We start from the raw sequence: 24,898 nt of genomic DNA, 5'->3' as shown, positions 1-24,898 counted from the left end.
AGCGACCGTCCTTCAACTCACCGCGGGGGTCGTTGCCCCCTGCTCTTTCTTGGGAGTGACGCCGCATCCGACTTGGGCAACCACTAGTCCGTTCTGCGTGTGCTTGCCTTGTTGCAGTATATGGCCGTATTCCAAAATGTACGGCAACCTTTCTGCGAGGCAGCCAGATTTTCTATTTCCATCCTTCCGCCATCCGACGATGGCAAAAACGACAGATACAAAGATAGCAAAGGGTCGCCTCATGGAGGTGTATTAAGGCTGCTTCTTTTCAATGCTGTAACAACAGGGCTTCCAGTGGTGCTGCCTAATGCCCTGGCTGTACGCAGACGATATATGCATATGGACATCTCACATCTAGTTTGAGATCGCCAAGCACCGTCTTTTAGCAAGAGTTAGGTGTAGAGCTGTAGAGTTAGAGCGATTACGCCAAGGAGTGAGGCGTGAATATTTATCAGGCCAAGGCAGTGGTTTCGTCGTTCGCAAGAAAGGAAGTGAAGTTCTTGAAACTTTTCCCATATGGCCAGGGCGCAGGGGGAGCAATGAAGTTGTACTCGTGCATTGTCTTCTTGGTGTGACACTAGACCACCAGCTTTCAAGGACGCAACACGTATCTACTCTTGGAAGACAAATCAACTATACCATAAATCTTCTCCATCGCAATGCGGAGAAGAAGTGGGGTGGAATAACGGCGCCACTACTTCAGGCCTGTAATGCCCTCATCCTATAAAAGATGGCCTATTCAGCACCAGTTCTTCACAGCATTGTAATGCCATCAAGCCCTGAGGGTATATTAAGTGAAACGAAGCAAAATAAAATCCACGATGCGCTTGTTCTCGTTGACATTCTCCTCTCGCTTGCCGGGAATATGTACCGTCACAAAAGGTCGTTTTTTGAACTCTTACTCTCTTCATTTCTCATCACTTTGTCACTCCTTGGCACCATACTTTTTTTTTGTAACCAGCATAGTCCTAACCGAAGTCGAGGACACGGTGGGAGTGCCGTTCTCACAATGGAAAAGATTTACTTGTTTCGCCTTGTTACATGGGGCTATGTTCATAGAACATGATTGCCGCTAGAAAACAAAAAAGGCACGATCCGTCTTCACAAACCTACCCGTTCATAAGTTGAGGATTCACGCAGAAGCGAAAGCCATGGGTGCTGTCATACATGCGTAAATATTACGTATGGTAAACTCGCGAAATAACGCACTTTACGTAGCTCACGTAAACCGCAGAAACCCAATAACGCTCGGGGCATGCGCAGTGATAACAACTCTATTTCGTTACGCACGTAATGCCTTTACATTTGGTAACAAAAGCTATTCTAAAGCTGTCTATTACCCTGGAATTAATCGGATGAGAAAATTCCAGCCAAACCTGATGCTTCACATATTATTAGCGAACGCGGCAAGCGAATTACGAGAAGCACTTACGAAGGAAAAACTTCGTGAATTTGGCCCAAGTGTGATAAAAAGCTTGGAAACTGAATTACACTGCGAAAATATAAACCATATGCTGTGTGGGTACAATGTGTGGCGACTCAGCACTGTGGCTACACATTCTTGGAGGGTCCCACCACCCCCGCTTTTATAAACACATTAGGTTCTAAGTTACTACCAAACAGGCTTCCCGGCAACTGGGACGAGGGGATCAGTTCCGCACAAATACTGACACACACACACACATGTATGTATGTATGTATGTATGTATGTATGTATGTATGTATGTATGTATGTATGTATGTATGTATGTGTGTGTATATATATATATATATATATATATATATATATATATATATATATATATATATATATATATATATACAGGGTTTTCAATCTTCAACATTCTTCGTTTTAAAATAAATGCGAAGAGGAATACACAGAAGCATTTTTTATGCGGCCAGGCGGTCGCAACCTGTGCGGATAATTGTCGTAATGTCAGTATTTTATTAAAGTCAATAATTAAGTTTTTATTTACTTCGGTTAGCATGTATATCTATATTGAAAACTCAGAGGCGGTCCCATTTGGTGACTATTCCATTGTGTACAATTTGAGTAACGCGCCTGTGTCCCCAGATATGCACGTCTGAAATTTCACCCCAAGCCGTCTAATTACGCATGCCAGACGGCGGCACCCGTATGAGGCCCCTCCATACTATGTCGCAGCTATTGCATATGACGCTCCGTCTGACAAGAATGCGAGGTGACAGGCGACGGTGATTAGTATTCGTTCTTGGCCACCGTTTTCGTTCGTGGCGAACGAAACCGAAGGATGACTGTGCGTGGCGGCTTGGCCGAGTTCTTTTTTGAAGCAATGACTTGTAGAGTTAGCGACAAAGCACGGTGCCACCATACACGTAGTTTCGAAGCATTCAAGTGCAGGATTATGACACTGGCTCTGTTTTTTTTTTTCGGAGGCTCAAGTTCATGCAAGCGCTAAGCATAAAACAAAGGTGACAGCTGCCGGGCAGCACCGTAGTTGCCAGTGGTGTTCCAGGAACGCTGTACCTGTCCGAAGTGTGTGATCAGTGGGCCTTGCATTGCCTACGCCTGAAAAACTGCTGTGAAATCGAAGGACGACTGTGAACTGGCGTAAGCAGTGCATTTCATTGGTATATGCCTGCCGATTTTTTTTTTTATTTTTTGCGGTTTTGCGAAAGTACCGAACAGATCAGGCATCGCCTTGCAAGCGCATCGAGTGAACCCCTGAGCTTCCATTACGTGCCTTTGCCTTTGCCACTGATTGCCTCTACTAAGCTGGGCCGTTGGAAGAAGCAATCCTTGCAGTTAAGTTTTTGATTGTTCTTTTCTCCTTCAAGTCGACCAAAGTCTCTTCAAGGTGTTTATCGGCGTTGATGAAGCAGGAGGCAGGTTGGAGGTAACAAAACTTGAAGATATATTGTAACGGAAATATTTACACAGTCAAATACAGAGTTAGCAAAAGAACACTGATGCAAAACACATAGGTAAACAGCGCCTTACTCTTCTACTTTCTCTTAAGTTAGAGCCTAGGACAACTGTCACTGCATACGACCAACCGAGTCTCACTGTTCTACCACTAAGTGGTTACGGCCCAGACTAGCGTTGCATCGTACGGAGTCTTACTGTTCTATCAGGTTTAGTGATTACAGCCTAGACTGAGGAACAAGCACCTCGTCTCAGTTGTTATAGGGGAAAGAGACAAAGAAAAAGGGCGGTAGGGTCGTTAGCCCATCCCACGGAAGCAATTGCCAATGAGAGTTGACAGTTTCTTAAGCCACAACCCAAAGGGATGGGCTTACTCTCATAAGTGAATCTATTGGAAAACCACCCTGTTTTCCCTCTTCCCACATCTTCTTCTCCCCCTCCTGTTTCCACGTGGTCAGTGACGGCCTCGGCAAACACGCCAGGCATGCACGATTTATTGAGGCCATCTCGCACCTCAGCGGCGTTTCTAGCCAGCAAGGGGGCTCGGGCGCTGGTGTCCCAACACCGCGTACCGTAGTCCCCCTCAAGGTTTTTCCTGGTAGAAAAATAATTACCGCTGGCGGCATTCGGACTCGGGTGCTCTTAAAACGACATTCTCCGAACGCGGCCTCCGCATGCGCACCGCGCCCCTCTCTACGGCGCGCACTGCATGTTGTAACACGACACCAAGCGGGCTCTCCCCAGCGCTCAAAACAAGATGCACGTGGCTGCCGCCCGAATGCGTAGGGGCGTGAACCCCCCGCTCCGTACGCGCCAGACGTGGTCAACATTGCTAACAGCTGCGTCTCTAATTAGCAGGGGACTCAAGAGCCGGCGCCACAACGTCGCGTATACAACCGTCCCACTCGAGCTTTGTCCGCGTGGCCCTATTGTGACCATCGGCGGAATGTCAACACAGCGCGCGTAAAAGCATTTTCTCCGAATCCGTTTTCCGCCTCTGCACCGCGCCCCCCGCGGCGGCGCGTGCCTCGGCTCGTTACCCGACACCACGCGGGCCGTCCGACCCCTCAAAAACAGAAACGGTTGCCGCCGGACGCGCTGGGGGGGTGGACGCTTCCCCATTCACAAAACGCCTGGGCAACTCGCGGCACTGCAAAAGTACATACAAAACAATCATGCAGCCCTACGCCGTCCATTCTGCCTGTTAGAGAGACGAGCGGCCTAACACGTTCCCCCTAAAGAGTATACTGGGCTGATTTTCGCTCAGTGATACGATAAATCACTGCCGCGATTACGTAATGAACATTGTAATCACACGCTAGCCTAATTACATCACAACAACAAACACTTTCAAATAACACAGCAAGAAGAGAGTAAAAAGAAATACACAATACATGTCATCAAACTATTAAGCACACGATTGCAGTTCCAAACTGTAAGAGCACTCTAGTGTCTCTGTATCTTGAATCGGCACTCACAAAGTCCGCAATATACAGCGCCAAGTGAGCAGGAACATTCACGCCCATCCAGTTGGCATGGCACTATAGTATTACTCTGGCTTCCATGAGCTGTTGTGAAGCCTGGACAAAGCATCCGCGTTACCATCACTGACACCCTTCCGATGTCGCACTGACACGTGATATCGCTGTAAAGCCAGCGCCCATCTTGTCAATTTTGCCCCGTGTGGAGTCGAAGTTGTAAGGTACGACAATGGATTGTGGTCGGAAACAACGTTTATCTCGGCACCAAAAAGCCAGTAGTCAAACTTCTTTAAGGCCCATATAATAGCAAACGCTTCCCTCTCAATTGTCGACCATCGCGTCTGAGTCGGCGTGAAGCGGTGGCTGGCAAAGGCAATAGGCCTCTCCTTTCCCTCGGCTGTCATTTGCGCCAAACAAGCGCCCGCCGCCGTAGCTGACGCGTCTGTGAAAATCCAGTAGGGCTCAGATGGGTCTGGAGTGCTGAGCGCCACGGCCTCGCACAGGGACTGTTTCAGTGTCTTAAACGCCGTCTGAGCTTCCTCTGACCAGGGTATGCTATTGGGTACCCCCTTCTTTGTTAACCGCGTGAGCGGGCTCGCCACCTCTGCACATGCTCGGACGCACTCGCGATAGTAGCCGCACAGTCCAAGCAGGCTGCGTAGCTCCTTTTTAGTGCGTGGTGGCGCCACATTCTTAATTGCAGCTATTTTCTCTTCGTGTTCTGGGGTTGAGAATCTTGACGCGCAACCTAATTTCTCGAGCATCGACTGTGTGAGCTGTGATTTGAAATTAGTGCCCGGGTCGGAACAGATCATTTCCGGAACGCCAGTGCGACTGAAAATTTCAATCAACGCGTCGCAAGTCGCCTTAGTTGTCAAAGAGCGCAGTGGGACAACCTCTGGCCACCGTGTGCAAATGTTCACCAAGCATAGCGCGTACCTATGACCTTTCGCTGACGGTCTGTCTAAGGGTCCAATGATGTCTGCATTGACAATTTGAAAAGGGTGATTTGGCCTAGTGGGAGGAGTTATAGGTACTCTGTCCGTGCGACGCCTGTCAGAGCGAATTTGACAATCATGGCACGAACGACAATGCTCTAATACCTCCTTCTCCATGCCAGGCCAAAAAAAATTACACCTAATACGCACTTTAGTTTTCCTTGGCCCTAGGTGCCCTCCGCATAGTGACTCATGAGCTAAACGCATCACCTCACTGCGCTTGTCTTTGGGAACAACTAGTTGTCTCACTCGGGTGCCTACTATTGAGTCCCAGTGGTGTAAGAGTCCATCAGAGACGAACATGCCGGATTTCCCACTCCGAGCATCTTCCCAACCTTTCTTTAAGGTAGCGTCAGCTAGCTGCACTCTGCGGAATTCTCCCCTCTGGCTTAATGACGCATCCTTCTCATCATAAATTAGCTCAACTTCCCCAGAAACACCTTCCTCCTCCAAAGTAACGTTGCAGGCCACTACCTCGGCTTTCTCATTTGATCGCTCTATCCTCTGAGTAGGCTCGGCCGGTGCTACAATGGATTCCAGAGAGCTGCTGGCCCTGAATAAATGTTCCCAATCTTCCTTGGTCAACAAACAATTTGTGCCCTCGACGAGCTCATTAGTCAACGCGCAGAGTAGGTCAATGTTCTGGGGCTCCGCCGCCATTTGCGGGCTATTTAACTTTACCGGCAACGTTGCTAGCTTTGCCTCGATAGTTTTACCAAATGCAGACACCAATCTTATTGTGCCTGATGGCTCGACGATACTTTTCGGAAGGAGACTCTCGCGTATGACAGTTATTTCACTTCCCGTATCTAGAATCGCATCTGTGGATACGTTTCCGCATGAGATAGGGATCAACTGCAGGTTAGTCATGCCTTCGCCTTTGTGTTTCAAGGCCTCTACCTTTACAGTGAGGACTCCATTCGGTATCTCACTTCCCGTCTCGTGGGCTATCGACACCCTTTGTGCCCTCTGCCTTGGCTCGATAGCCTTCTTTGGCTGATTTTCCTTGTCACTAGACGTCGGGCAATCCTTAGCGAAATGGCCTGAGCTGCGACATACGTGGCACCTGAGGGCGCTTTTCGCTACGCGCGTCTGCTTTTGCCCCATCTCTGCCACTGATGGCTTTGAGGCGTATCCTTTGCCTTTGGCTTGTTCCAAAGTTTGTAGTACTTTGGCAATCTCAGGTGGCTTAAGCCATCCCTCGCCTTCTCGTAGCATCACGTATTCAAGACCCTCTATACTAAGGCCCGCTTTTATACGATCCGCTACCATGAGTTCTGCCATAACTTCTACAGTGTCGGCTCCTCTTACTTGAAGGTAGTAGGAAAAATACGTTTTCACTCGCGACGCGAACTGTGACCACGTTTCCTCCTTCCGCTTCACTGCTCTCTCAAACCTTTGCAGATACTCTGCCGGAGAAAGCTTCAGTTCCACCAACACTGCCTGTTTAACTGACTCGTAATCTGTACTCTCTTCCTGGTTGAGGTTACGCAGTAGGTAGCGAACGCGCTCAGTTAGAGCTGGCATGACTAAATGCACGCGACTCTCATACGGTACCCCGTAAGTAGCAAAAAGTCTCTCTACCTCCTCAAACCATAAGGGTACATCCGCGTCACACGGCAGGCGGAACCCTTTCAGCACTTTTGCGCATTGCTCGACGGAGTCGAAGCCCATTCGCCTCCGATCGCCCCGCTCCGACTCAGCGCTGGACGACGTGCCATTGAGACGTTCAGCATTCGTCCTTGCCTGCAACAGCCTTTCGTACTCAATCTGAAGCTGTATACAGGTAGTCTGAGCATTGAGCCTTTGAATTTCAAGTTCAAGCGTTCTTGTATCATTCGGAATCTGCAAAGGCTGAGATGCCTGCTGCGAAAATTCCTGGCTCTGACTGGGTTCTCTCAATTCATTTGACTTATCGGAATTTAGCATATTGTTATTTGATAACTCCCGATTCCGATCCATTTCCGCCACAGTCACACCCTCAACTCCATTAGACTCAATTGTCTCTGCGCCCCCGCGTGTCCTCACCATTTGCTCTACACATCTACTGCCATGCCAACTTGAGAAAGATGCAAGAAATCCTGCTCACCCTTTGCTGAATGCACTGTCGTTTCCGGATCTCCTCCACGGTGCCGGGCTTGGCTGCTGTGGGATCTTCTCAAAGGTGCAGGAGGTGCTCGTTGGATGACTTGATCTTCTCACCACTGGTCCAGGATTCGATGTTGTAGAGCTCGCCGATCCTGTCGGCTGCGCCAGTAAATTTTTGATTGTTCTTTTCTCCTTGAAGTCGACCAAAGTCTCTTCAAGGTGTTTATCGGCGTTGATGAAGCAGGAGGCAGGTTGGAAGTAACAAAACTTGAAGATATATTGTAACGGAAATATTTACACAGTCAAATACAGAGTTAGCAAAAGAACACTGATGCAAAACACATAGGTAAACAGCGCCTTACTCTTCTACTTTCTCTTAAGTTAGAGCCTAGGACAACTGTCACTACATACGACCAACCGAGTCTCACTGTTCTACCACTAAGTGGTTACGGCCCAGACTAGCGTTGCATCGTACGGAGTCTTACTGTTCTATCAGGTTTAGTGATTACAGCCTAGACTGAGGAACAAGCACCTCGTCTCAGTTGTTATAGGGGAAAGAGACAAAGAAAAAGGGCGGTAGGGTCGTTAGCCCATCCCACGGAAGCAATTGCCAATGAGAGTTGACAGCTTCTTAAGCCACAACCCAAAGGGATGGGCTTACTCTCATAAGTGAATCTATTGGAAAACCACCCTGTTTTCCCTCTTCCCACATCTTCTTCTCCCCCTCCTGTTTCCACGTGGTCAGTGACGGCCTCGGCAAACACGCCAGGCATGCACGATTTATTGAGGCCATCTCGCACCTCAGCGGCGTTTCTAGCCAGCAAGGGTGCTCGGGCGCTGGTGTCCCAACAGCGCGTACCGTAGTCCCCCTCAAGGTTTTTCCTGGTAGAAAAATAATTACCGCTGGCGGCATTCGGACTCGGGTACTCTTAAAACGACATTCTCCGAACGCGGCCTCCGCATGCGCACCGCGCCCCTCTCTACGGCGCGCACTGCATGTTGTAACACGACACCAAGCGGGCTCTCCCCAGCGCTCAAAACAAGATGCACGTGGCTGCCGCCCGAATGCGTAGGGGCGTGAACCCCCCGCTCCGTACGCGCCAGACGTGGTCAACATTGCTAACAGCTGCGTCTCTAATTAGCAGGGGACTCAAGAGCCGGCGCCACAACGTCGCGTATACAACCGTCCCACTCGAGCTTTGTCCGCGTGGCCCTATTGTGACCATCGGCGGAATGTCAACACAGCGCGCGTAAAAGCATTTTCTCCGAATCCGTTTTCCGCCTCTGCACCGCGCCCCCCGCGGCGGCGCGCGCCTCGGCTCGTTACCCGACACCACGCGGGCCGTCCGACCCCTCAAAAACAGAAACGGTTGCCGCCGGACGCGCTGGGGGGGTGGACGCTTCCCCATTCACAAAACGCCTGGGCAACTCGCGGCACTGCAAAAGTACATACAAAACAATCATGCAGCCCTACGCCGTCCATTCTGCCTGTTAGAGAGACGAGCGGCCTAACACTTGCGTTGGGACCTTATGCGTTGAAAAATGGCTGCTTCGTCTGGTCGAGGTACTATTCTTCGACAGAAACAAATGATGTAGTGCTATCAGTGGCGCAGATGAACCGACGCCTCATTAGTAATGAGTCTGTACGCGTCTCGCCATCCGGATGGGCGAGTTCTAACCAAAGCGACATTTGTTAGCATTTTCAGACGTTATCGTACATCAGGCTCAGTTCACCAAAGAAGACAGCCCAAGAAGAGCATCACTGATGAGGACTTTGAAATTCACGTCCTTGCCTGCGTGCTTGCAATGCCAAATGTAAGCATCAGAGAGATTTCTAAACAATGGGGGAAAAGCGTGGGAACAGTGCACAACGTTCTGACGAAAGCACGAATTTCATCCATGCCATGTGAATCTTCATCAGGATCTAAGTGCGCCAGATTTTGAAAAACAGGCAGACTTCTGTAATTGGGCCCAAATAAAAATTGACCAACATAAGGATTTCGTACAAAGAGTGTTCGGACTGGTGAGGCTCGATTTTGGAGGAACGGCAGAGTAAGCATTCACAATGCGCTCTATACTGGTCAAAAAAAAATCCTCACTGGCTGCGGCAACACAACCACCAAATTCGCTGCGGTCTAAATGTATGGTGTGGCATACTTGGGGACAGAATCATTGCCCTCACTTCTTCGAGGGGAACCTCGATGGAAGGAATTATGTGCAAGAAATTCTTGTTGATGTCGTCGATAACTTTGCCTCGAGTCTCCCTCTCAATGAACTGCGGTAAGTTTGGTTCCAGCATGACCCAGCCCCACCACATTTCTCCTGCACTGCAAAGAACTCGTTAAACTAATTTTCCGCGGCAGTGGATAGTGCACAAAGGGGACATGTTTTGGCTGCCGAGATTCCCTTATCTCTCTGAACTGGACTTATTTTTGTAGGTCTATGTGAAAGATCGCGTTTACGCAGTTGAGCCCACCGATGTCAATGGCGTGAATATGCGGATAATTCCCGCCTGTAAAAGCAACGACCCGTAAAGGCTGCGCAGAGTTGTCGACTCGACGCGAGAGCAGTTCATGTGGTGTGATACGGCGGAAGGCAAGCATTTCGAACTTTTTTAAACCGGTGGTTTCTTGGCGATTGTCGTAATTCTAAGTCGAGTAAGATTTCATATCAGTCAACACTAATATTGTGTAAGGAATGGGGTATTTGAAGCAAATTTCTCAAAATGTGAGTATGTTTTGTTTGCATGTAGGCCGTGCACTTACACTACTTGTTTCTGTTTTTTTTTGGGGGGGGGGTTATTCCTACTTCTTTCGAAGTAATGCTGAATCGGAGCTGTCTGTAAACAAATAAATATGAATTTGACTACGTTGGCATAATTTCATGCTGTGTCATGAGGAGGGGTAGATGCATTCTAACTTTTAAAAGGTGACAGAAAATGCGGGCCATTAACCCGCATTTACTAAGCGCTGACAATGCCTGGTCGTAAATTTTCTTTACGCATATGCAAGGCGTCCTGGCATCTCTAGTGGTTAGAAATGTGCTGTATGGCAGCTGACGCTGCCACTTTATGTTGTGAGATGGCAATAATTTCAATGATTCTGCAAAGTTTCCATTATTATAAAAACAGAAGAGCAGTGTCGCTGCACCTGAATGCATAAGAAGTCTTATGCGGCACTGCGTCTTGTCACCCACTCTAGTAGCAATTGCTCAAAGAAACAGGGCTCGTATCACGTCACCCGCAAAGTCATTCTTCAGTTTCACTGGCCAATGGAAACGCTGGCTAAGAAAGAAAACTAATCACCGTCGCTTATCGCCCCACATTCTAGTCAGACGGAGCGCCATATGCAACAGCTGCGTCACACTAGGGAGGGGCCTCATGCGGGTGCCGCCGTCTGGCAAGCGTAAATAGACGGCTTGGGTTGAAATTTCAGACGTGCATATGTCGGGACACAGGCGCATTACTAAAATTGTACAAAATGGTATAGTCACCAGTCACCAAATGGAATAGTCTGAATTTACAATATAAACATACATGCTAACTGCAGTAAACGAGAAAGTTAATTATCGAATTCAATTAGATACTGACTTTAGGAGGACAATTACCCTCACAGTTTACGACCTCCTGGCCGCATAACCTGCTAGAATATGGCTTCCTTGTACTCCTCTGCGCATGTTTTTTAAAACCTGGCAAGTCTAACTTTGAACACTTTATATATATATATATATATATATATATATATATATATATATATATATATATATATATATATATATATATGTGTGTGTGTGTGTGTGTGTGTGTGTGTGTGTGCCCGCGGTTGCTGTTGGAGCACATCAAGTATGTGCTGGGCCAAGACGACTGAGCCTCTATACTAAGGAGGCCCGACTGGGGCGTTAGTTTTCTTTAAAATAATAGGTGTTATTTCCTCTTCCACTTGGTCATCAGTGTTTGCGCGTTTGGGCTTTTTTTGGCAGTTGGACAACGGCTACACGTCGGGACTGTTCAGCGGTGCAGGCCCGTTCAATGGCAGACCCGGCCCGGGTGGGCCGCAGGGCTTGCCGGGACCTAGAGGTCACCAAGGTCCAAAGGGCGACCAAGGGCCTCCTGGACCGAGAGGACGAGACGGGCATCAGGTGAGCCGTTTTTTTTTCGAAAGGTTGTTATGAACTTTTTATGTGGATTGAAATGTTTCTGCGATGGGTATGCGAGCATAAATGGATGTCCTAAGAAGAGAACTAAGGAAAGGCAGGGAGAATAATCAGACGCATGCCGGTTTGCTACGCTGCACTAGTAGAAGGGGATAAAGAAGTAAACATAGTTTAAAAAGAGAGACAGAGAGATGGCGCTGGTCGCGCGCATTATTGAAGAAGCACACCAAGTCGACTTCAAGTACTGTAGCAACGCCTTTGTTGCTTTTCTTGCGCCAGCTACACGCACAGCCGCGGTAGAAGAGTACTGTCTTCTGCAAACGGCCTTGAGTTCAGCTGGTTTAATGCTGTCCCGAAAGGGCGGCGCTAGGCATCATAGCGAGAACAAAAGCACAGGACGTGTTCAGTAGTTTCTACGGCTCCGCAGGAGTCTCAAATAGGTGTGTCAGCCATTCCCATGCGCAACGCTTATGCTATCGCGAATGTAACCCTGATCCAGAGATTGTGGCATAACAACGTTGAATTAGAGCGGGAAATTCATGATGGCAGTTCCAGTTTGAGAGAAAAATTGAGTTTACGTAGATGACACTTCCGGCAAGTAGGAGACGACGAATGAATGTGCGTGTTAATCCGACCCAGAAAATAAGGTTTTCTTACAGCGCAGGTTCTTGATAGCAGGATCGGAACCACTCGATTTCCTTAATAGGCAGACTGGGGTGCCTCATCGGCGAAGTCATTACTAGTATTACCGGTATGTCCTGCCAGCCACTGAAATACTATGTTGTCTTTTCTCCCGATCTTGATGGTGACCATTCCTTATATCCTGAAACAAATGCTCGTGAGTCGTGTGCCATAGGGCAAAGTGCAAACATTGTAGGGGTGCCTTTGGATCACAAGATATGACTCGTTTGCGTAGCCGTTCTTGTGGGACGTGGTACATATCAGTATGCAGGGAAGCAAGGTCTGCCGCCGTTGATATTATATGCGAGAATTTAAATTTTATTCTATACTTCACAAATACTAGATATCGCATTGAATAGTCACACGATGGTACTATAGCTTGCTTCTATTATTTATAATTATTAGCACTTGTAAAGTACGTGTTATACTTTTATTGTATTCTGTGCGTGCATTACTTTAACTCTATGTAATTCCTCATTTTTTCATATGCTCATGGCAGTCTTCATCACGGTTGCTCGAATATCTTTGTGACTTTGTTTACAAACTTATTGTGGTGCAGCTTGCATTTGCGTTTTATATGTGTATGTTCGTGGGTATACATGACTGTGTGCTGTAGATATTTGAACATATCACGCAGTTTCCTTTCATTTTCTTACATACATCTTTTATGTTGTTGTTTCCACTGTGCGAAAAGGCGCAGCCGTCGCAATTATAAGGTGTCTACGTCTCTTCCTTTCGTTTTCATTGCAATAAAAAATTGGTTGTCACTAGCGTAGCCGCAATGACAACGGAACCTGCTGCGCTGGTGGACTGTACCGACCAATCAGTGTAGATGTGCATACATGCTTCATTATAATGCCTATCGCAGATAACCGGTGGACCATTAGAATTACAGGATGGGTGCTGTGAAAAGGAAGGCGCAGTCGAAGACCGCAGAAAATTAGGAGAGGTGATGAAATCTGCCTTTTCCATGTTGCTGTGCTGCCCTCTGCCGCACGCCGCAAGAAACGTTGTGGAAAGGTACCGGGGCGCGCATTTACAATCGCTAGTAGGTACAGCGGGACGTAGCATTTGCGCATACGACGGACGCTTGCGCGCATGCGCGAGTAAGAGCAGGTGCGAGAGAGAAAATGTGGGGGCTTCTGCTCCTTGAATATACGACTCTGTCTAGGCACTACGCAGGAGTTTTTAGCACGTGTTGTATGCGTTTGCCCCTAGGCTTCCCAGAAGAAGTCGCAGGGCGTGGTAGTGCTGAACTTAGCATCGTAAGTTGGCGGCTAGACGTAATTATATTCATTCAATCGTCTTTTGTACTGATTGCAACAACGTGTCATTATTTCGCGCTATTGGCGGCACCTCCAGGACACCAAAGCAGCAACGGGGACATCAAAGCTGGAACCCGGACTGGTCTGTGGGATGGGGCTCGCCGAGGCCTGCCCGTGCCAGAAATGTGTAAGATCGGCTGTCCGCTATCGCGGACAGCCAATTTTTATGCGAACACCTCCTGGCACGCTTCAGCCTCTACGGCCCCAACCCAAGGGTTGCCCTGCTTCCAGCTTTGATCCCCCCGCTACCCCTCGGGTGCCCTGGAGATCCTGTGCCGCCTGCTTTATTCTAACCTCAGGTGCTATCCTGAGGCCTGCGTTTGCCGGTTCCATGTGCCCTCCTGGAGCAGTGCTTGTAAAAAATGGAATCTTCCGTCGCGACGAAAAAAGCGACCGGCGCCTTATACAACACCAGTCAGAACCTTGCCCCTTCAGACACAGTGATTACCAAGTAGGATGTCCGTGCCCACTGCCTCACCGCACCGGCAGCCAGCGGCGGAGCGTAAACAAACTGAACCGCAATCCGCAATGGCGGCATGCCCACGAGACAAACGCATACAAGACGCGTTAGGAAACCTTCTTCGTTGTGCCTAGGCAAATTCACATATTGAAAGAGCAAAGGCCCCCAGACTTTCTCTCTCGCACTCGCTCTTACTCGCGCCTGTGCGGAAACGTCGAGCGCCGTGAGAAATGGCACGAACCACTGTACCTACTAACAATTGTAAAAACGCTGCCGCAGCTTTCGCCGGTTGACTTGTGCACCTGCGTCCACGTTGAGTGTGCGTCGATTGTGCGTTTGGTGGATTGCGATTAATTAATAATAGTTGCACCGGGGCAGCATGTCGTTCACTTAGCGACTACTGGGATAGGAGGTCTGAGTGCGCTGTGTTGTGCTAACAGTGCAGCCGATACAGGCACGCTTAGTTCCGTCTGCCGATGTGGCTAGCTGCCTTGGAGTTTGTTGTCGCTGATGTCTGCGCTTGCACATCGCTTTTTGTATTCCTTTTCAAAGTCATTAAACATTCCGCATATTCAAGAAGCCTTCAAGCGCAGCACTCCACGTCGGATTTGCCAAAGCAGTGCATTTGTTGACATTGACACCTACAGTCGCAGATCGCTGTTAGCTTCGGATATTGTTAAAAAGATGCATCACTGATAAGAAGTACTGTCAAGACGTAGCAAAACACATATCTGGGCATGTAAGGTGCATTGTTGCACCTTGAGACGAGTCAATACGAGAGGCCGGTTGAGGCACCTAAACAACGGCAACTGCGATCCAGATAAATATATTACGGACTGTTATTACTGATTCTCGCTTTTTTTAACATTATCCTACTTACAGTCTGCGCGTGCCATGATGTATTATTAGAGAATTTTGTGCTCGGAATAAGCCCTCACTTACAGGCCGTGTTGTTCCCTCGCAAAAATGGGGATGACATCGCTGACACCTTTGGTAACTGAGCGAGTTTACTCTGCGGTATGGAATGCACTGTCTCTTTCCCGTTTGACGCAGAGGTAAACAGTGCTTCTCTGGAATAAAGAAATCTGTCTGCATAACAACACGTACAGACCCACTATCTACGTAGTGAATGCGACCGGCTGCGTTCAGGAACGGTGACGAAAGTACAACGACAACCTAAACAACGGCAACTGCGATCCAGACAAATATATTACGGACTGTTATTACTGATTCTCGCTTTTTTTAACATTATCCTACTTACAGTTTGCGCGTGGCATGATGTATTATTAGAGAATTTTGTGCTCGGAATAAGCCCTCACTTATAGGCCGTGTTGTTTCCTCGCAAAAATGGGGATGACATCGCTGACACCTTTGGTAACTGAGCGAGTTTACTCTGCGGTACGGAATGCACTGTCTCTTTCCCGTTTGACGCAGAGGTAAACAGTGCTTCTCTGGAATAAAGAAATCTGTCAGCATAACAACACGTACAGACCCACTATCTACGTAGTGAATGCGACCGGCAGCGTTCAGGAACGGTGACGAAAGTACAAGATGGCACTGCGCTGGTCTCGTCGCTTATTGTGTAGTCGCCGAGCGAAGTGAAGAGTAGTTTATTTCAAATCGCTATAGGGCCACAAATTAACTATCAGAGTGGCCTCCTTTGTCTTAACTTCTTATTTTTTAAGTTCATGTCCATCGGCAGCGGGTGTCAGAGCTCGACGGAGCCTGCAGGACTAAACAAACTTCGCTAGACAGCATCAACATTGGCTCAAACTTCGTGCGCGGGGCTTGGGAGGACTGAAACCTGTGTATTCGCACTTAGAAGGCATGTTTCGACTTATGATGGGCGCGAGTAATTTATATACAAGCGAAGCCGCTGCGACTATTGCTTTGTCGTTTCGACAGCTGATCGCGTGCGCTTCGGTCCAACGATCGTGGTCACCAGGGGTTTATCGATAGATTTGACAGCCGTCAATGCAAGGCGGGAACTACGTGGTTAATGGTCCACTCCCTGACGGCTTTTCGTTTTAAAGTGGAGTGGCAGGCACATTTTCGGCACCGCGCCGACGCAGAGCTATAGACCAGTGGAGTAAAAACGCGGTACACGGCACAAGTGTTTTACGTAGTAGTTCTGGGGAAACACACAAGTTGGAGCGAAGTAATTAATGAAGGCAAAATAAGACATCCACCCGTTTCGTAGCAATTGCTACAAAGGAAACCCATATGGGTTCTTCGAAAGAGGAGCCTCAGAGTTGAAGAAAAATTCGTCCTGGTCCGGGACTCGAACCCGGGACCACCGCTTTTCCGGGGCAGCCGCTCTGCCTTTGTAGCAAATTGCTACAAAACAGGTGGATGTCTTATGTTGCCTTTATTATTACTTCTTTCCACTTTGCGGGTTTCCGCAGAATTACTAGGTCAAACACTGGCCTTTGCTTCGTGTTGTCGACAAATTCGACTTCGTCCTGCCATCTGCCTCGTTAGCTCAGATGGTAGAGCGACTACCCCGGAAAGGTGGTGGTCCCGGGTTCAAGTCCCGGACCAGGACGAATTTTTCTTTAACTCTGAGGCTCCTCTTTCGAGGAACCCGTATGGGTTTCCTGCAAAGGAAACCTGCAGCGTTGTTTAAACAGACCAATCAAACGCTCTCCTCATTTGTAGGAGGTCATTTTTGTTTGCTTTAAAAACGAATAACATTGCCTACACTGATCGGCTTGTCTTAACTAATTGGCTCACAACAGGCGAGGAGCAAGCTCAAGTGGAGACGTATTCGATGGAGCCGACCCACTGCTCTTAAAATCGATAACCGGATGAAGTGGGTGGTGCCGTGTCTGCGATTGGTCCGCTTTCTCTTACATAGCTTGCGGTAGCTGGTCGACAATCGCGGCGGCATGCAACGGAAGCTTAAGAATGACGCTATAACGGATCCTCAGCAAAGAACAGTTCTCAGAACGAGGTCGTAAACGTGCCGTAAGTGCCCGAAAACGTTACACGGCCATGCAAAAAGTTTTTTTACACGCAAATAAACCCATGTTCTCCGGCAAGTGCGAGTAGCCAGTGCCTGAGCGATCGGTGGCAGCCATATTTTATTCCTTTGAGAACGAGGCAGCCTCAGGCTATTCAGAAGAAAATTCAGTTTTGTTCGGCGTATTAATGCATCTTTAACGCGTACACGTCACTTTGACGCGGTGAGTTTTTGTGGTTTTGTGACGTCGCGTGACAGGCAGGGGAAGTGGGTGCAACCCGAAAACTCATGGCCAATAGCCGAGGGCTAATGGCGAAAAGGCGTCGAATCAGAAATAACCATTTTTGTTTTGTTCAGTCGAATCATGCATTAACAGTGTGTACACGTCATATCACACAAACAGATATACATGTGTGTGTGTGTGTGTGTGTGTGTGTCTGTGTGTGTGTGTGTGTGTGTGTGTGTGTGTGTGTGTGTCTGTGTCTGTGTGTGTGTGTGTGTGTGTGTGTGTGTTTGTGTGTGTGTGTGTGTGTGTGTGTGTGTGTGTGTGTGTGTGTGTGTGTGTGTGTGTGTGTGTGTGTGTGTGTGTGTGTGTGTGTGTGTGTGTGTGTGTGTGTGTGTGTGTGTGTGTGTGTGTGTGTGTGTGTCCACGAGAACGGAAACCGTCACTCACAACTGGCCGATCCATGTGCTTAAGTTGCCGGTGCGGCGCACACGTATCACGGACGAAGTCCGAAGAGGTAAAGAATTGGAATAGAATTGCTAGGTTATCCCTGCCCAGCTCTCTTATCTAGCGGTTGCTCGTATAGTGTAGTATAAGGGGCGCCGAATGGTGCCATTGTGTTACAGGATGTGGCAGGCGCTGAGAGATCCCCGGAAGCGTACCAGACGGAAAAGTATCTCGTGACGGATCGTCTACTTCATCGTGTTGGGCGCCGTGCGAGACACAGCGCGCTAGGCAACGCTCAAGATTGGGCAACTGCGGTCAGCAACTGAGGCCAAATATGCTGCTGCTGCACATGCGGGTGACGCGTTTACCGATGCGCGTGCGAAATCTTCGGAGCCTCGCAGCCTACAACTTTCACTGTGCACCAATTTCGTGTCAGCTAGAAGCCATATAGGCTATACAGCTGACGCGTTGGTTAGCACTTAAGGCCGTCGCATTCAATTCACTTTTGTGTATGCATTATACGTGCGACAGAATTGGAAATACGAGATGATAACTTTTACTACGAGGTGAGTTGGAAATGTTGGAGGCCGTGCGCTCGTTGCTAATCCATTTCACTTAAACGATTTCGCCTAAGGCGCCTACGCGTGATGATAATTAGTCAAAATAATACTGATAAGGTGAAAACAAATAACCGAATGGTGGAATATCTGTGATGTCGCACTGAAGCACGACGCTGAAATAAAACGAATGAAATAAAATTCAAACGCATTCGCACTCAGTACAAAATACAAAAAAAATATGTGACTACAATGTCATTGAAGATAGGAAGTGAGGAAGCGTAATGCATGTGTTGTACGAAGCCTCGCGGCAGTAAAGTACGTTGCGCTAACCTTTAATAACAACGGCTGAATCTCGTCGAGGGCAGTTTCCCAAATCACGTTTCTCGTCATACAATCCTCGTGTTCAACACAATGGTATACGGATGCATTATAGGCGGGCGTTGGAGCAGGTGCACGAATAGCCCTACGATAAACATTGACGCGCACTATTTACTACTGACGTTTGCTGTTGGCGACACTTGTTTCCAGCTCCGTTTGCGCACGTGTTCTGCTCCCTTCTGTCACTGCGTTCCTCTTCATATCGTAGGGATCACCCGGTCCACGCGGGGAACAGGGTCTGGCGGGCTTACCTGGTCATCCTGGACCGAGGGGACCCGTGGGACCAGAAGGACAGCAGGGACCGAAGGTGAGACTAAATGAGGTCACAACAAATTTAAAAAAAATATACAGAAAGAGTTCTTTCAGGCGAAGGTGAGTGATCGTCACCTGCAAAACTACGCGACAACAGTATAAGATGACCAACATCTCTTTCATAATTACCAATTCTTAATTAACAATTTGGTTACATAGTTGTTTTTTAATAAGTAATGAGACACCGCGGGAAAATAGGCCACCTAAGGGCCGACTATCCCAGTCATGGAAAATATAAGTTATAGCATAGCAAGAGAAGGCACCGCAAAAAGGAAGGCGCATGACGGACAGAGGCACAATGGAAGAAGTGAGAGGCTGCCTTATAGGTTTTGTGCGATGCTAAAATTCCATTCGAATTGAAAGGACAAAATTTCAAGCGTGACTAGTAACGATGCATGAACCCAAAATGACTGCGATGATCCAGTCTATCCTTCAGAAAGCATTATTCATAGCATTATTCTTATCATTCATTGTGCCATGAGAAACCCACATTATACCACATAACATGGGCATGTCACCAAACTGACGTTGTCCCGCTCATATCATATCCAAATGCCGGGCGGTTGGAGGAACTGATGTCCATCGACCTCTGGGACGACCAGCTAGGTCTAGCGCGGTGTACATGACGGACAGCAGAAGCCAGCGCAGTCCTGGACTGAGGACAGCTGACCATTGCGATAGAGGATGGACGAAGCAGCGGGTGAAGACCTCAGGGGAAGACGTAATAAGGAAGATTCCCCTGAGGAGTATGCCCCAGCCGCAGAAAAACAGAATTACTAGAGCTCAATGAAGTTTTTACTGACTGACTGACTGACTGACTGGACTGGACTGGACTGGACTGGACTGGACTGGACTGGACTGACTGACTGACTGACTGACTGACTGACTGACTGACTGACTGACTGACTGGACTCACTCACTCACTCACTCACTCACTCACTCACTCACTCACTCACTCACTCACTCACTCACTCACTCACTCACTCACTCACTCACTCACTCTCATAAATTGAAATAATTTCCTGAAGCAAAAAAGAGAACTTATATAACTGCATTTACAATATATAAGTTCACTTCATGTATAAAGTTCAGCGAATCGACGGTCAAAGGGCCTACGACGCGACGCAGAAATAGAAGAAAAACAGAAGTAAAGGAGCGGGAATAGTATACGTGTGACTAGCTACTTTAGATTTGGGCAAGACTGGACGAAAAGATAACAATCAGTGTGTATTCCTCATCTGCTTACTTCCTCATCGCTGCCCACATAGCGGCTGCATGTGTGTGTTTGTTACTTTCTTTATAAAGTAATTTTTGTACGGGTTACCTTTGCCATTTATATCTATACGTTTGTGCGTCTATAGGACTGTGTGCTGTGGATTTTTGACCTCATGACGTTGTTTCTCTTCCTTTTCTTACTACATATATTGTTTTATATTGTTCTTTCTGCTGCGCGAAAAGTCACGTCGCTTTGCAATCCGCAAGAGTTCTACGCGCCACTGTCATTTCAACTCATTTCACAGGGGACAATCAGAGCGAAACCCCACTTCATGAAGGTGTTGAAAACGGGCTCACCGGTTCAGGCAAATTCAAAGCGTAATGATGATAGTGTTACAAAACGGGCGTCAAGATTCATTTCGCGTTTGTAGTTGGAGCAGAGCAAAACCACACCCAACGCCACGTCTCATCCTCTTCCCTTCGAGACCGCAGCTCTTATGCCCAAACCACTGGCATGCGTCGGTACGCTTCGGCACGCGCTGACAAACGAACCCGTCGCTTAGTGCTGGTAGGAGGAAAAACGCACGCAACCAGTAGGCACAAAGCTCGGTTGCGGCACACTGCTGCTGGACTATTTAGCCTCCAAGCGTCCAAGTCCGGCCTAAAGCAGCCAGCTCTAAACTGAGCTTGAAACAATAAGTTACTGATCTGTATGCTCTCTCAGATATAAAAAACACGTTTGAATAATGAATGTACGCCTGGAGCAACGATTTCTTTTTACCTTTGAAGGAACAATAGTGCACAAGCTATAGACATGAGCGCTTGCGCTCACGCCATTGTCTTTCCAGAAGATCGCGTTGCAAACACCTGCACGACCGTGCCATATATCATATCAAAAGCTCTCGCACGTTTTCGCCTTTGGGGGCTCATTGCACAGCCAACTAAGGAATTTGGCGTTCAACTTATCATTGAAAAATCTGTATTAGAAATATTGTCACGGCGTAGTGACGGCGAAGGACGATGCAGAGTCAAAACTATATATATGTATATATATATTTATTTGTTTATTTATTTGATACTGTCAACCCCGTTGTTGGGGTCATTACAGGGAGGGTGATGTGTCAAGAATACATGATACATAATTTTCTTTCTATGTAACATACAAATGCACTGGCGCTCTTGGAAGTTAACAAAAGCAAATAACAGTAGTTATACAAAGAAAAGTCAACGAAAGTGCTCGCAGCAACAATTTAGTATACATTCTCGTAAAAGAAAGTATCCAACGCATTTTCAAATTCGGCAGAGCCCTCGTTGCTCACAACTGCATCAGGCAATCTGTTCCACATTTCAATTGTGTCAGGAAAAAAGGAGAAACGAAAAGCATCAGTACGTGTTAAATAAGGTTGAAAAGCTCTGCTATTGTTTAGACGATCGCATCTTCGTCCTGGGGGTTGTAGATATAGATCCTTGTTTATTTTCGTTCGCCCACTCATGATTTTAAAAAGAAACTTTAGCCTATGCTTACTTCTGCGTTCCTCCAGAGGCTCTAGTTCACACGATTTTAACAAGGCTGTAACAGACTCCATGCGTCGGTATTTACCGCATATGAAACGGACTGCCAATCTTTGTATTCTTTCTATTTTTGCTTTCAGGACTTTCTGATGAGGGGACCACACAACACAAGCGTACTCCAAGACTGGTCGTACAAAAGTTTTGTAGGCTGTTAATTTCACGTCCCGTGTAGCGCATTCCAGTTTTTTCTTTAAAAAGTATAGTTTTTGGTTTGCCTTAGAACATATATTATCAACGTGTGAGTGCCATTGCAATGTGTGCATAATACTGACTCCTAAGTATTTGAAAGAAGCTGCATTATTCAGAGGATGGTTTCCGATGTGGTATATGAAGGAAAATTTGCTCCTGCTTGAGCGAATATGCGTAAATGTTGTTTTGCTATAGTTTATTTCCATGTCCCATGTTAAACACCACTCGTCTAATGCCTGTAAGCATCTATTTAGATTAATTTGGTCATCTTCGCAACCTATTGGCGAATAAATCAAACAATCATCAGCAAAAAGTTTCATTTTAACAGGCGGTTCGACTAGTGCACCGATATCATTAACAAACAACAAAAAAAGTATTGGTCCCAAAACGGAACCTTGGGGAACCCCAGAGTACACACGCAATGGATTTGAAATGCAATCCTCAATCCTTACGGACTGTTGACGCATAGATAAATAGGCCTCTATCCATTGTATTACTTCTTTACCTATTCCTATTTTATCGAGCTTAAAAAGTAATTTACGGTGAGAAACCTTATCGAAAGCTTTCCTAAAATCAACGCTTATTACGTCTGTTTGTAGATGTGCATCCATGTTCAGGTAGAAATCATGGAGTGTTTCTGTTAACTGTGTCACCGTAGAAAGACCGCTCCTAAATCCATGCTGAATTGTGGAGAGTAACTCGTTAGTGTCAAGAAAACTAATAATATGCTTTGCAATAACGTGTTCTAGAGCCTTGCAGCAAACTGACGTCAGGGATATAGGTCGGTAATTGTTTACTTGCATACGGTTGCCACCTTTAAAAACAGGGATTACTATTGCATTGCGCCAGTCTTGTGGAAGTGAACGAGTTTCAATTGACTTCGCATATATTATCTCTAAGTAAAAGGAAACCCATTCGGCATATCGTTTCAAAAATTCAATTGGTAGACCATCCGGTCCGCTTGCCTTCTTCGCGTCTACTTCAAGAAGCAATTGTAAAACACCTTCACGGCTGACAATAACTGATTCCATTGCGGTCCTCATGTCGCCGTTCATGTATTCGCCTATCTTATCACCTTTGTCTGTCGTATAAACAGATTGAAAGAAGCGATTGAAAGCATCAGCTAAGTCTTCAACTCGTGTCAGGACTTTCCCTTCATGTTCGATCTGTTCAACTTTTTCCTTTCTTTCACTGAAGTAACGCCAAAATTTGTGTGGTGAACTTTTAAGAAAGTTGGCAAGCGTGTGATCAAAGAACTGTTTTTTCGATTTCACAAGAGCTTCTTTCATCTCAATTTTTATAGCTGCAACTTCCATCGCTCTCACTTTCTGTTTTCGTAGTCTTTTAATTTTCCGTTTCATATGGATAATGCTGCGTGTTATCCAGGGGTTTCGTTTGCGCGTTTTCTTAATACGAGTTGGAACAAAGTGCTCGACGCAAGCTATGATGCTACTTTTAAATCTTTGCCACAGTTGTTCCACAGACTCGCTCTTCGATGCCTGCTCGAAGTAACTAAACAGTAATTCTAAAAAATCTATGATGGCGGTGTCATCTGCATTTTTAAAGTCTTTTACTTTTACCGGTAGAAACGGTCTCCCTATACTGCCCACATTGGTCTGTATGTCCAAAGACAACATTTTATGGTCTGATATACCCTCCAATATATCTAATGCATAATCTATTATGTTGTGCGATAGGAAAACAAGATCCAATAATGACTTTGACTTTTCTGTAACTCTAGTTGGTTTTTGAACAATTTGTTCGAAGCCATGACAAAATTTTATTTCCAAGAGCTTTTCCGAGCTAACTGTTTCTGTCTCGCCGGGCAATAAACTTTGCCAATTAATGTGCGGCAAATTAAAGTCCCCAGCCATTATCAGCCTCGTGTTCCTGTTAACATGGTCAACCAAGAATTCGCTTACCAGTTCCAGAAACGCTGGCGAAGACGCAGGTGGTCTGTATACTAGGCCAATGAAGTACGTTCTGTTTTCGAATGTAAGCTTACACCATACACTTTCTGGAACATTAGATTCAATCGTAGAAGCATGGACGGAATTTTTAACTATGATGGCAGCACCACCGCCTCGTGAATCTCTGTCCCACCTAAAGAATTTGTACCCGGAAGGAACAATGCAATCACTGCGTATTCCCTCACGCAGCCATGTTTCTGTAAGTAGTATTACATGGGGACTATGCGCCAGTAGAATATATTCTAGTTCTGTGACTTTATTAACGATGCTACGGGCATTTTGCACAAGAATTCGTAGCTATGAGTGGGGCGGTTTTCTTGAACTGCTGGCAGAACTATCCGAGTCAAAGGATTCATGCCGGTCATGCGCACTTGCTGTTGGAGTTGTTACGTCTTTATCGATCTTGTCACTCCGGCTTTTATACAGACGCCGTTCATTTTTCTCTTGATCCCAAACAAACATGCGTCCATTTATCTTTAATTTATCATACACGAGTGATACCCGTGCCCCCTTAGCTCGGTCCGGCGCACTACTTTCCCATAGTTTCTTTCTGAGATCAACGGTCTCTTTTGAGTAGTCATTATTGATACTGAAAGAAGTGCCCTTTAGTTTTTTACAGTTGCGCATTACTTTCTCTTTTTCGCGATAATCCATGAACTTCATAATGACTGGTCTTACCCGGCCTTCGCTTTGTTTACCAATGCGATGAATTCTTTCTATCGATTTAGTTTCTACCCCCAACAAGCTTCTGACAATGTTATCTACGACAACTTTCCGCATATCTGTTTCCGTCTCAGTTCTGGCCTCGGGAACACCAAAAATTAGCAGATTATTTCTTCTGCTTCTATTTTCATAATCCACTAGTCGTTCAGCTTGTTGTTGGGCTATGTTTTCTAGTCTCTCAATTTTCATTTGCATTTCCTGCATGGCCATGAGATGCCTGTTCATTCTTTCTGTCTTCATATTAAGTTCAGCGCCTT

General features: G+C 46.8%; 1 protein-coding gene across 4 annotated transcripts in view; it reads left to right on the top strand.

Moving 5' to 3' along the window:
• Positions 1–24,898, top strand: part of LOC135921356 (collagen alpha-1(XVIII) chain-like) — an 840,088-nt gene that overhangs the window by 551,004 nt on the left and 264,186 nt on the right. For all 4 annotated transcript variants that reach the window (XM_065455691.1, XM_065455690.1, XM_065455689.1 and 1 more), the window contains 2 exons: positions 11,451–11,609; positions 18,869–18,967. In XM_065455691.1, the coding sequence (XP_065311763.1) occupies positions 11,451–11,609; positions 18,869–18,967 (258 nt within the window). The remainder of the gene's footprint in view (positions 1–11,450; positions 11,610–18,868; positions 18,968–24,898) is intronic.

The sequence above is a fragment of the Dermacentor albipictus genome, unplaced genomic scaffold, assembly GCF_038994185.2.
Source record: "Dermacentor albipictus isolate Rhodes 1998 colony unplaced genomic scaffold, USDA_Dalb.pri_finalv2 scaffold_12, whole genome shotgun sequence".
Classification (NCBI taxonomy): Eukaryota; Metazoa; Arthropoda; class Arachnida; order Ixodida; family Ixodidae; genus Dermacentor; species Dermacentor albipictus.
Note: the sequence above shows the minus strand (reverse complement) of the source record. Positions and strands in the feature narration are given on the sequence as shown.